Source organism: Nilaparvata lugens, chromosome 3, assembly GCF_014356525.2.
Source record: "Nilaparvata lugens isolate BPH chromosome 3, ASM1435652v1, whole genome shotgun sequence".
In the NCBI taxonomy this organism is placed as follows: Eukaryota; Metazoa; Arthropoda; class Insecta; order Hemiptera; family Delphacidae; genus Nilaparvata; species Nilaparvata lugens.
Genome location: NC_052506.1, coordinates 29,095,943 through 29,109,278, shown reverse-complemented (window position 1 = coordinate 29,109,278; position 13,336 = coordinate 29,095,943). Strand labels below are relative to the sequence as shown.

Here is a 13,336-nt window from a genome sequence, read left to right as displayed (position 1 = left end):
TCGAATCTGAATGATGTTATCTTAGTGATACTCTAGATATAACTTTCTATAGACTTCTCTAAAAGATCAAAGATGACAGTTATGATAACTACCATCTATGGTCTTTTAGAGAAGTCTATAAAATAATTATAATTTGTAACTCAAGTTCAATGCAATGACAAATGATAGAGAGAGATGATTAATCAGAGGAGTAACATCAACAACTTTTTGTGCTTTCTCATGTTCGATAATAAATCTTTCTCCGATAAAAATGGGTTTCCATAAAATATACTAAGAAGTAATTTTCTTAATGCATACATGATTCTTCTCTGCTGAATTCAATCCTCCTATATTTTCGCCTTACATTTTCAGATACAATCATCTCTAACTTTTGGTCTCTGTAAAGTGAAACATGAATTTTATGGAATACAAATAAGGATTCACAAAATATGTTAGATTCTCAGAAGAAAGAAGGGATAAAATGCGGAGCACGAATGCTTGGAAACCGTAAGAGCAATAAGAATACTCAAGAGTTTCCAATTGCAAGATAATACTGTTCAAAACAATAAAACCTTGATGTATCGCCCTAGTTTCTGCATTTCCGCCGCAATTGATCAATTCTCTTCATGAAAATAATATTCTTGTCAGGACTCCAGGTGGTAATCAGTTTCGGAATAAACTTGTATTTCAGAGTTTCTCCTTGTTGGAGGTGTGATAGAACATTCTTTCCAAAAATCATGTAAAGTGAAATTCAGTTATTTTAAGGTAGACGAGCCTTTAAAATGCGCAGGTGAAGAGAGGGAAAACGAAACTTGTACGTGCTTTGAAGCTTTTTCTCTTCACTCTACATTTCGTCCCAATTATTATCTTGGACAGGGAAAGCGATCGAGAAAAGAATGTTCGTGAAGCCTGGTATATAGCCTGCGGAGTTGTTATTTCTTTTTTTTCAACTCTGGATTCTGCAAAACAGTTAGCAAAAGAACACTCGAATTTCTTCAAAAAACATGACCGATATTGTTTCTACAATAGTTTTTTCCTGTGATTCATACTATTTCTACTTTTCATGCAAGCACCAAAAACCCTAGACCAGAACACAGTTTTACTGAGTTCAACAATAAGTATCTCCAAATTCACCGAGAGGTTCTTGTTGTGAAAATGATTATGTTGATTACTATCAACTATGTAATTTTAACAGAGTAGGAAAATAGGAAAAAGGATGGGAAAAAGCAGATTCGAACGCTTCTCAAACCCTTACAAAAAATCATTATTATTTTCTCATAGCAGACCGTTCAATGAAATATCTCAACAAAAAAAAATCATTGTTCACAATATTTTCTGCGAACAATTCATTCGGCCAAGTTTTCCGGTTGTGATATGAGCAGTTCGACAACAATTCCTGAAATCGACACTTTTTGCGTTTTCAATTAATATTTTTTTTTGTGAATGACTCAGGCAGAAGTGTTGGGATTTGTTAAACAGGTTTAGCTCAGATCAAAGAGAAGAGATTGGAAAATATTCTGAAATCGTTGTTACCCATTACTTTCGTCTGAAAATGATTAAATCAGTGAATATCCCAATACGTTTTTCCAACGCAAATGCGTTGAAAAAATTCAATTTTTTTGAATATAAACCCCTTAGAAAACATATTCACCTTTAAATTTGCAATTTAAAATCATCTTTGAATATAAGGTTTAGAAAAACCGAAGGATTTGAGTTATCTAAACTATTAACCTTCAATATTGAAAATATTCCTTAGGTTTAAGCCTTAGATTAGCTTCCTTAAAAATGTTGGAGCTTTTTTCAATTTCCAAAGATTACATCAGTGATGAACATTTTTTGCATTATTATCGATTTTTATTCAAATTCTTAACTGAACTTGTCCGCAGAGAACAAAAAATATACCGTAAAGATACAAATAGAATCATACTGAAAATTGCCGATTTTCCAGAGTGTTAATGTTCTGCGCATCATCCTGGATTTTACATTCAAATTATTGTTCTTGCTGTTTTAGCCAAGGAAGTCTGTTCCTTAAGCTCCCAAACTGGATTGTTGTTTTTGATAGTCTTCGTGCACTGTCAAGTTCCTCATTCTTGAAAACTGTGTACCTGAATGAAATGGAATTGATGAGACTTGAGAGCTCATAGTGAGCTTGAGAGATAGAGAGCTTACTTAAGCAAGTAAGCAGACTTAATGTCAATGGTCCACATTAAGGCTAGCTGATTATGATTATATAGTAGCAGCTACATCTTATAAAAATGAAAAAGTGAGCACCGATTTGAGATCCCGATCATTGAAACACAGTAGTATAAATGAAATTTTCATGAATAATAGAGCTTGAATCATGGAAAGATGATTGAATCTTTCAAATTTTTTATTTCCAACACATGAAATCAATTAAATAAATTACAGTTGAATCTAGATAATCACTCATAGCTCATACCGATAATTCGGTTCACAGACACCATCAGCAATAGCGTAGGTCTATCATCTCTAAGCTAAGCAGCCAATTTTGGTATATCACTTTCAGATTCAATAATAATAATATATAGTAGGATAAGTGACATCATATAATCTCACAGTTAACATGTAAGTACAAAGTAAATACATAATGGAATATACTATGTATAATATATTTCATAACCGGGACGAATCGCACACAAATACTGATATTGAGGATGGTGTCTGAAGGATAATGCCTCTAAAAGTCAGGTGAGGAAATAAAATTCTAGGAACTGAGAAGCAAGGCTTATAAAACATGACCTTCCGGAAGACAACGTTGGAGGCGACGCGTGCGTGCATGACAATATTGTCAGGTCACAGCCCCGGAACCCACCACCCCTCACCACCTCGGAACCCTCCACCCTTCACCACCCACCGCACTATCACCATCCCTCTTGCACACCCAAAAACCCTTAACCATCACAGGTCGGGATTTATTCCAGCCTTTCCCTCTCTTTCCTGTTCGCCGTTCGAGGCGACGTAAAAAGCAGAGTGGAAGGAAGTCCTCAAGATAAATAGTAAATGGACGAAGTGAGAAAGTGCGCCACCAACCAGGGTAGATAAGAAGAGGTGAAATGTGAAATAGTAAAGGCGGACAGCCGACAGCTGGCAACATCACGCGATCAATCGTGAGATCTCCATTTCTATTTCTAATTTGATTCCTATTCACCTCTTATTTCCTGAACTCTTCTGTAACCTCACTCTAAGTATGACACTTGGAATATCAATTTGTCCACAAATGAAATGTTATATGATGATTAATATTTTGCCACTGACACTTTCTGAATAATTGATGAATCTGGGTAACATTTTGACAATCATTTCTGATTCTGTTGACGAAGCAAGGGCAAATCCAGAGACTTGTAAGTGGTGGGGAGGTTTCTAAATATATCTAGACATATGAAAGAATATAAATCTCAGCACCCTTTTAAATGATTTTGTCACAACATGTTTCGGACACTAATGCCATTTCATGTAATGGCAAAATAATTTAAAAGGGTATTGAGATTTATATTAAAAGTAGCCTTAGAGAAAAAAAACGTCTAGGCATTTTCATTTCACGATTTCATCCATTTATTGCTAATGCCACTTATAGATCTACAGTATGGTACAATCATTTTTAGAGAGATATTTTTGAAACGTCAGTAGAAGCTACAGTCTTAACGTATAATAATTATCTTCAATCAGATAACTGTATTTCACGTTCATCGATCATCATATCAACATTGCAATTTCTGTATGTATTATGATTGTATGTATGACCCGTGACCGACGGATATCGAAAATCGAGATGACAGGATCGACGGTTATATCGTAGCGTTCAGATTAATTGAGAAACTGTGACTGCATCATGGATAGGTTGGATAGGTGAGCTCTTCAGAAGCTAAAGAAGATCATTCTTCCACTAAAGATCATTCTTCTACCATGATTTTTTTCTATTGGATAACTATAAATATTGTCTAATATTTATGTAAACTTATGTTAATGATTATTACATGATTACTTTCAATTATTACTGAGAACGGTATGTAATTTATCTACACCTCTCTGATAATCTCCTTTGTGCGCCACCAACCAGGGTAGATAAGAAGAGGTGAAATGTGAAATAGTAAAGGCGGACAGCCGACAGCTGGCAACATCACGCGATCAATCGTGAGATCTCCATTTCTATTTCTAATTTGATTCCTATTCACCTCTTATTTCCTGAACTCTTCTGTAACCTCACTCTAAGTATGACACTTGGAATATCAATTTGTCCACAAATGAAATGTTATATGATGATTAATATTTTGCCACTGACACTTTCTGAATAATTGATGAATCTGGGTAACATTTTGACAATCATTTCTGATTCTGTTGACGAAGCAAGGGCAAATCCAGAGACTTGTAAGTGGTGGGGAGGTTTCTAAATATATCTAGACATATGAAAGAATATAAATCTCAGCACCCTTTTAAATGATTTTGTCACAACATGTTTCGGACACTAATGCCATTTCATGTAATGGCAAAATAATTTAAAAGGGTATTGAGATTTATATTAAAAGTAGCCTTAGAGAAAAAAAACGTCTAGGCATTTTCATTTCACGATTTCATCCATTTATTGCTAATGCCACTTATAGATCTACAGTATGGTACAATCATTTTTAGAGAGATATTTTTGAAACGTCAGTAGAAGCTACAGTCTTAACGTATAATAATTATCTTCAATCAGATAACTGTATTTCACGTTCATCGATCATCATATCAACATTGCAATTGCTGTATGTATTATGATTGTATGTATGACCCGTGACCGACGGATATCGAAAATCGAGATGACAGGATCGACGGTTATATCGTAGCGTTCAGATAAATTGAGAAACTGTGACTGCATCATGGATAGGTTGGATAGGTGAGCTCTTCAGAAGCTAAAGAAGATCATTCTTCCACTAAAGATCATTCTTCTACCATGATTTTTTTCTATTGGATAACTATAAATATTGTCTAATATTTATGTAAACTTATGTTAATGATTATTACATGATTACTTTCAATTATTACTGAGAACGGTATGTAATTTATCTACACCTCTCTGATAATCTCCTTTGCTATCTGAGGAGTTAACAGTGTTCCAGTTTAATGATGGCACTTTGTGAGCTCATTAAAAGCATTGAACTTATGTCAATTTGGTCAATGAATTTATTGATACATTGAATACCTCAACTTATCATTCAACATTGAGTAAACATATTACTTAATTAAATCTAAATCTCAATTGAATCTCTGATCAATCTACATGCTACAATATCCAGTTCCATACAAAAATGTATTATATAATAATTCCTCAAAATAGAATTCACAAAGTTATATCGGGAAGTAATAACTACATAAGAAGAAAAGATAAATCTATCAGTTTCGTGAAGTCAATTCTTGTTGTGAACCACATCAAATAGTTTGCAGACTCACATATGAAGGGAGGAATGAGGGAGTGAGTTCAGGCAAGGCGAGACCGTATGTGTGATTTGAATTCAAATATTTGACGAAGAAATCCGTATTGACTTTAAAAGTATGAGATGTGCAGGCTGTGATTTCAGGAGGGTTTAGGAAGAAGAGGAGGCGGTGCTGGTTTTCAAAACTTTGGCGAATGGTATTGGTTTAAAGCGAATCGTGCGTCTCTTGAGGCCTGCAGAACGCAATAAGCAACAGAGAAAGAAAGCGAGTAAACGATTACACTAAGTCAACACGGTTCCCGTGTCACATTACGCTTCACTTGGGCGTCAGTGTTTGGGCTTTGGAGAGTGTGTCTGTGAGTCTGTGATGTTCGGCTGATGCGGCGGGCGTCGATAAATTCAACGTGTCGCGCGGTGGCGTTAGCTGAATTAATAATATTCCGCGGCTTCCTCAAATCGACCTCCACAACCAAACTTACTCGTCGCATCAACAAAATTCGCACATTCAGATTGGTGCCATGTGGAGCAACTTGACGAATGAAAGCATCTGGCGAATTTCTCTTACTCATATGCAATCATTTTGGCATTTATAGTATTTGAATGCAATGGAGACACCATCTGGCTAGATAGAGCTATCATATTGTACTGGCTGATATGAGCTATCATATATCTCTATTGAGATGTTTCATCACAGAGTATTAGAGGAGGTTCATACATCAATTGCTCTCAGAAATTTAGCTATCGCTTAAAAGTGACCCTTATTTACAAATACAAAATAATATGCTGCAGTATCTAGAAAACTTCATATTCCCATACTTAAATCGCTCATAACCAGATTTTTTGTCATTTCTCATTTTTCGGCTTATTTTTCTCACTTTTCTGTCACTTGATTGAAACGCCAGACGGTTTTTCACTGAATAGTCACTGATTTTCATTCTGAAATCTAACTGAATGTGTCCGAGCTCTTACTACCATATGCCATTTATTGCTATTGTAATAAGAATATCATAGTAGGTACTTGAGCCTTGCAGAGAAGTAATTTGGAAGTGGAAAAATAAACCACAAGGAACAAAGCCTGCATATCATGCAAATCAAGTCACTATAATGAAACAAATTTTCAAATCAAAGTTTCTACTATCATTACTTGTTATATATTATAAGTGCCTAACGTTAACAATTCGAGTCATTTCAGAATTGGTAGCAGATAAATTCACAAATTATCATCATCTTCTTACAAGGATTAGGCTCTATAGGCCTGTACCGGCATCCATTTCGTTCTTGGTCTTCCTATGCCTTGCTTTCCTTCGAGTTTGTACTCCCATGCTAATATTGGGAGCCTATTGGATGGCATTCTGAATGAATGAGTAGACCAATTTTCCCGATATTTCTTCAGAATATCCAATAACGGTTCTACATTAAATTCAGCTCTTATGTTGACATTTCTTATCTTATACAGTCTACTACAACCTTTGACCGCACGTGAAAATCTCATTTCAACAGCTTGTATACGAGATTCAGTTTCTCTGTTTAAAACCCAGGCCTCGCTACCGTATGCTATTAACGCTATTGATATTGTTCTGCAAAACTTCAGCTGGGTATCTTGTCTCGTTCACCTTCCTGTAGCTCGTCGTATAGTGCCATGGTGAATTATGCTACTTTTTCACCAACATCTTCATCCTTATCGAATGAAATGCGGCATCCCAAGTAGCTGAAGTCTCTCATTTGATCTAATGCTTGGTTGTTTAACTCGATCTTCGATTTGACTAGCCACTTTCCTCTGAATGATATTATCTTGGGTTTTTGAGGTGAGATTCTCATGCCGAATTCCTACCCAACTTCGTTTAGCTTGAAAATAGCATGAATTGTAGTTTATATTATTCCGCGTTGAAAATGATCACAGTGTCGTCTGCATATAGTAGAGAATTCATAAAGACATTATTGCAAAGCTTTATCCCTGAGTCAACATATCAATTCCAAATGTCTAGAATCTGATCAGTGTATATGTTGAACAGAGTCTGGGACATTGTGCACCTTTGTCTTACACCTTTATTTATTTTAATTTTTTCTGTTTTTCTATTTTTGCCGGACGTGATAACGATATTATGTATTGGTATATGCACAACAATTGCAGCAACAAGATGTTTGGGATATCATTTTCCGAGCATTGTCCCACAATTTGGCTCTTGAAACGTTGTCAAATGCTTTCTGCCAATCAATAAACGCCATGTGAGTTTTACAATAAACGCCATGTGAGTTTTACAATTTGTGTAACGATTTTTCTCCATAATCAGCACTACAGCATCCATGCATGATTGTCCTCGGCGAAACCCCATTTTCTCTTCTCCTATCAGTGTTTCTGCAATAATTCTCAGGCGTCTATTCAGGATATCAGCATATCACTTGTAAGCAGTGCTCAAGAGGCTAATTCCACGATAAGTTAGCTGTATCATTTTTCTTGTGACTCGACACCACATTTGAAGTTTCCCACTCTGTAGGGGTCCTGTGAGTTTTCCAGCACATATTGAACAAAGCTCGTAGTCTCAAATTCAGGAAAATACCTCCATATTTCACAAGTGGATTTGAATGAGAGAGGACTTCTTTCAAAAGAAATCGAAATAGCAAAGGTTCTAGAGAATTAATTCACAAATCATAATCCAAAAAATCCTCTTCACTTTTGACGTTGAGTACGACTGGAAAATTTAATCTTATCCGTAAAAATCGTTCAGATTTTAAAATCAATATAACAATTACAAATTCATTCACAACTCTACTTTTGATTCTTATTAGTTGCTGATACGTTATTGCATTGAAGCAGAGACGATTCATACAAATATCTGAGTATTTAGATTATAACAAATAATAATTCAACGGTATCTTTACTTTATGATTGAGGTTTGGCGAATCGAATTAATTGTTTTCGAAATTCGTCTGTTTCCCGTCATTTTGAGATTTTTATTCAAAGAACTCGTTCGAATAGAGATTGTTACGAAACTTTGTTATGTATTATAACGAATAAAGATAGATCAGACGAAAGTGATCACCAAAGTTATTTCAATCTTGGATCTGTCAAAAGAAATATTCTTTACTCGGTTCTGCTTGTAAGTTTCAATTCAAAATTTCACATTTTAAAACATTAATTTCTACTTTGTACTATAGTGAAGATCACGTTTTTGGTTTCTTGTGAGACATTGAATTATAATTATTTTCATTATCGTCATTAACGTAGAAATTTCTCAAACTTCTCAGAAAAATGAATGAGAAAAGATATTTTTCATTTCAAGGTCATTGAAACCTTATTACTAATTAAAAATGAACTTCATTTACCAAATTTCGTCATTTTCATTCATTCTTCATGTTTTGCTCTTATTGGAGTAGTGTTAACAGTAGATGTTATGTAAGCAAATTTAAAGTTTCAAGTACGGGCCTTATGATACGGACAGGGGGTCAGGTCGATATAGACATGTAGCTTTCAGTGTAGGTCGATGGTGGCACAAATAGAGTATCATTGATTAGTTTTCTACTTGAACTAAACATGATCTCGTAAACTAAAAATTGGATAATTTCGCAATAGGTACTTAAGCCACTGAGACCGAATTACCAGGTTAATTTACGCGCGGTTAGCGTTCTTTTATGTACAGGATTCATAGATAGATAGATATCACGTTAATTGAATTATTTATGAATAACAAAATTTTAATGAATGATAACGGAGCCACCTAGCAACAATATTTAGTAGGCTAATTAGCCTACTTGAGTGATTATTGAATGTATTGGCCAAAGAGAGTTTTCATTTTAAAAAATAATGAATGTTATGAAGTTATAACGGGTTTTAAATATTTCTTTTCACAACAAATCTCATGCCGCTTCAACTATGTTTTTCAATTGAGTTTGGAAAATCAATACCGTGATTTTCCACTAATGTTCCGTCAGGAAGAACTCTATGATCGTATAGGATCTACAAGCTGGCGAATGACATCAGGCACATCAACGGAGAAATCGTATTGGTCAACTCACCTCTGGCGGGAACTCCATGAACCGAAGTAGGTCTCTGCACCCCGATGATGAGCAGAATGGAAACAAACAAACACAACATTTTCTCACTGATGTTTACACACAACTTCTCCGAGTACTGAGCTACCGTCGACTTGGTGGAAAAGTTCCCTGTTTGTTTTTCCAACAAAAACCTTCACGGGTATTGTTTTTGTGCTCCTTTATCGGAGCAGGTAAGAGGAAGCCGAGTCCACTGGTTATGCAGCCAACATTGTTTCTTCAAGAGACATATTTTCTCTCTCTGTTCTGACAAAGCCCTGACAACTTTTTCTGATGTTGTTTGGGAGACACGCGTTGTTGGAACGATGCTGTTGACGGAGGGAACGATATTCACGGCACCGCGGTTCCGGCAAGACTGAGCCGGCCGGCTGCTGCAAGCCACAACTTGTTCCAAGTCCAAAACAGATGCGCGCGCAACTACCGGCGGTCTCTTCAACCAATCATAGAGCGCAATAAGCTTTCTTACAACAATATTGACTCAAATCGATTTTACCGTTTTGTTAAGCATATTAAAATTGAATAAGTCAATTGGTGTAACTAACAGGTTCGTGAATAGAATAAACTTATGCTTCGCGCAGTTAGTATAGTATGGCTTGATGTCTACAGAAAAATATAAAGCAGAATCGATCGTGGCGTTGGATTTGGATTGAGTACTATAATCGCTATGCAGGGACAAATAGGAATGAATACTTGAACACACTCAATAGCTGACTAAATAAAAGAAAATCACTGTTTGACTCGCAATCTATCTGAAACACAATGAAAATGATGTTCATGAACATCATGATTTTCATGAACAAAAAAGACATCATGATGTTCATGAACATCATTTTCTTTGTGGTAAAAATCGAAAGCAGATTATAGAATAATACTAAGTGAAAAACAGATAATCTACAGATTTGAATTTCCATCAGTCATCGTGAAAGATGAATAAAAATAAAAACTTTCTCATCCCAGTTTCAGGTTTGTGGATGAGAAATCTTCATACGCTAACAACCAGCCTGCAGTATGACCTCCTCTTTCTGCCACTGGGTTTGTTGACAGTATATTTTTTTCTTTAAGTAATTCAAATTATTAATGGTTTTTATTTATAATATCGATAGGACACGTTATCACCTGCCCTTTCTTTTACCAGCGTTCACTCTGGACGCTTGATGTGTTATGAGAATTCAATCCCCGATATTCTCCTGTTGTATTAAAAGTCTGCGAGTTGGAGAGTTGAAAAGATTAAGTTGAAGAGTTGTAATTAAATATAAATGTTTGATGGAATTGAAGAAATCATTCGAAAATAATTTTTATGATTTTCACTTCTCGCAGAAACCTAAGATGTAACAACCATCACCTCACTTTAAACAACACATTCAACACTGTTGAAAAATACATTCAACCTGTGCATTTTGAAAGAGCAATCAAGTTAGTGATGCTTAATGGTGTAACCCACTTGCTCTCTCCATGTACTCATCATGAAATACTGTATGTTTCTTGAATCACGAAATGTTCTCGAATAACATTACCAAAAATGTTGTAACCGCAGCTATTAATTTCCTCTCTCTCACTCTCTCTCCCTTTCTCTTCTTTCTTTCTCAACCCTCTTTTCTCGTTTCCACCTATTCCATAATTATGATAACTCCGCCCATTACGATTAATTAAAACAATCCTATCATCAATTATGTTCATTTCCCTCTTCTTTTCATCTTTTTCACTTTAAGCTTCCGCGCTCTTTATCTTCTCTCATCGCTTGATAAGTAATAAGTTCACTGTATTTTGATTGTATATCTAACACATGATTTATTATAACTACTTAGTTTGATAAGTGATTCTTTTTGTACAGTATTCACTTCTATTTAAGATTGTTATGTTTATTGCCCATCATGTTTTAGTGTTCTTCATAGGTCTTATCGGACCTGGCAACGAAATATGTAATCAAATAAATAATATCAAATATCTATCTTCATCTCTCTTCCTTTTCAACAGACAATGGAAATATTTGATTTAATCAGCAGCTACTTGAACGATCAATTTTTCTTTCCAAGGTCCTTCAACAGGTTGTCTCAGAGATGAAACTAGGCTCAAATTTTTGTATCACAAACCTACTATTTAATGTGTGCATCTAATGCACACCCTCTACCAGAAACGACTGATGAGAGTAGAGAGATTGAGAGTCAAATTCGGCTTTATTCATTAGCAACCAATAGTTTTTGTTAAGTTATCGTGATTAGCAATGGTTTTAATTTTTGCTCTTGCTTGCTGCAATTGAAGATCGAATTCCAAATTGAGTTGATTTTGGAATTAGTTGAGTGGTATCCATGGATCTTTTGATTCTCGAATTCTCGGCAGAGTCTATTCCCTATGAGCATTGTGTGTCCCTTTTGGGTGCACATATGCCCAGCTGGCTATAATCGGTTTAGCAAATGAAACCAGAGAATTTTTATGTACACTCCTGCTGAAATAAAAATACCATATGCTGCAATCTGCTGCCGCCTTGTCGGTCTACAATTCTTACCGTTTCTCCGGATGATCCCGCAATTATTGATGCTAAAGTGATAGATAAATAAAAGGAATCTGAATATTGTGCGAGACAATATAGCATTGACTCCAAACCAAATTGTTACCATTTGACAAGGGGGTCAGCAATGTGAGATAATATCAAGCAGGATCAAAGGCGACACCGAATCATAATTCCTTATAATTTCTATTAATTCATACCGCTGCTCCAACTTAATACTATGACCCTGTGTTTCAATTAATTCAACTTAGGATATGATTCTGGACAATAAGGATGAATCTTGAGAACGTAATATTTCTGAGGATTTAATAATCAATGCTGTATATTGCTGATTAGTCCAACACATTGGGTGATATTTTAACTATTACATCAATAATGAAGTAATGTGCTAATACCAGATTGGTCATGCATAAAGACAAGGTTATAAATAAAAGGTTCACCATTCAATAGACAAACTCATATATTACATAGATAATTCAACGAGAGATAATAAAACACGAAACAATAAATATAAAGCAATTGGAAAGAATATGAAAAAATATTCACAGTGGTAGCTCACTTTAATTTTATTAGGCTTGCTAGTATCAAATAATAAATCTTATATTCCATTAATAGCATATTGTATATAGGCTCGATTTCTCGACTTGCTTTTGCTTGTCGAATAAGTCTATAATTTCAGTTTACAATAATATATTAAATATTAATATATACTTTACTAATAATTATTAATATTTAAACTTTGGCATAAAATATTATAACAAGGGGTCAGTCCACCGATCTTTGGCTGGTGCCTCTGGTGACCGGTGACCTCTAGCAAGCAAGTGTGAATTCTTCCTTTTTTCTTTTTCGACTGTATTTCCTTATTCCAAATCTACATATCATTTAATAAATATGCAATATGATTGGTGGATTAAACAAAAATAGTATGATGTAATTAGGCCCCAGAAAATAGTTCGGTATTCGCTCCTAAGTCGAGGTTGGTAACAGATAAAAGCTGATATATGAGCAGGTAAGGACAAAGAATAAATATCTCGATCTGACCCCACTCGCTACATCCACTTAGACCTGTTCCAATATCCAGCTTAATTCAATTATTTTGATGATCGTATTCGATCGGTTCTTGATGATATAGAACGTATCAGACACAATAATTTACAGGCTTAAGAAATAATCGAACTCAGAAAACGAATTAACAAAATTGAAATATATTATAATAAAATATGTGATCACACAGTGCAGATTCAGAATTTGATTTACAGATTGATAATAATTTAGCATTGACAAAAAGAGTTAAAATGTTCTTGTGCTTGCATGACACCATGCGTGATTCGACAGAATTTTACAATTGATAGAATTTAACAGTTTGTGAAAA

At 35.0% G+C, this 13,336-nt stretch overlaps 1 protein-coding gene across 1 annotated transcript in view; it reads right to left on the bottom strand.

The window, feature by feature from the left end:
- Positions 1–9,809, bottom strand: part of LOC111055736 (protein amalgam) — a 418,452-nt gene extending 408,643 nt beyond the window's left edge. The window contains exon 1 of the mRNA XM_039422760.1: positions 9,423–9,809. Coding sequence (XP_039278694.1) covers positions 9,423–9,501 — 79 coding nt within the window. The 5' untranslated portion in view covers positions 9,502–9,809. The remainder of the gene's footprint in view (positions 1–9,422) is intronic.
- Between the last annotated feature and the right edge of the window lie 3,527 nt (positions 9,810–13,336).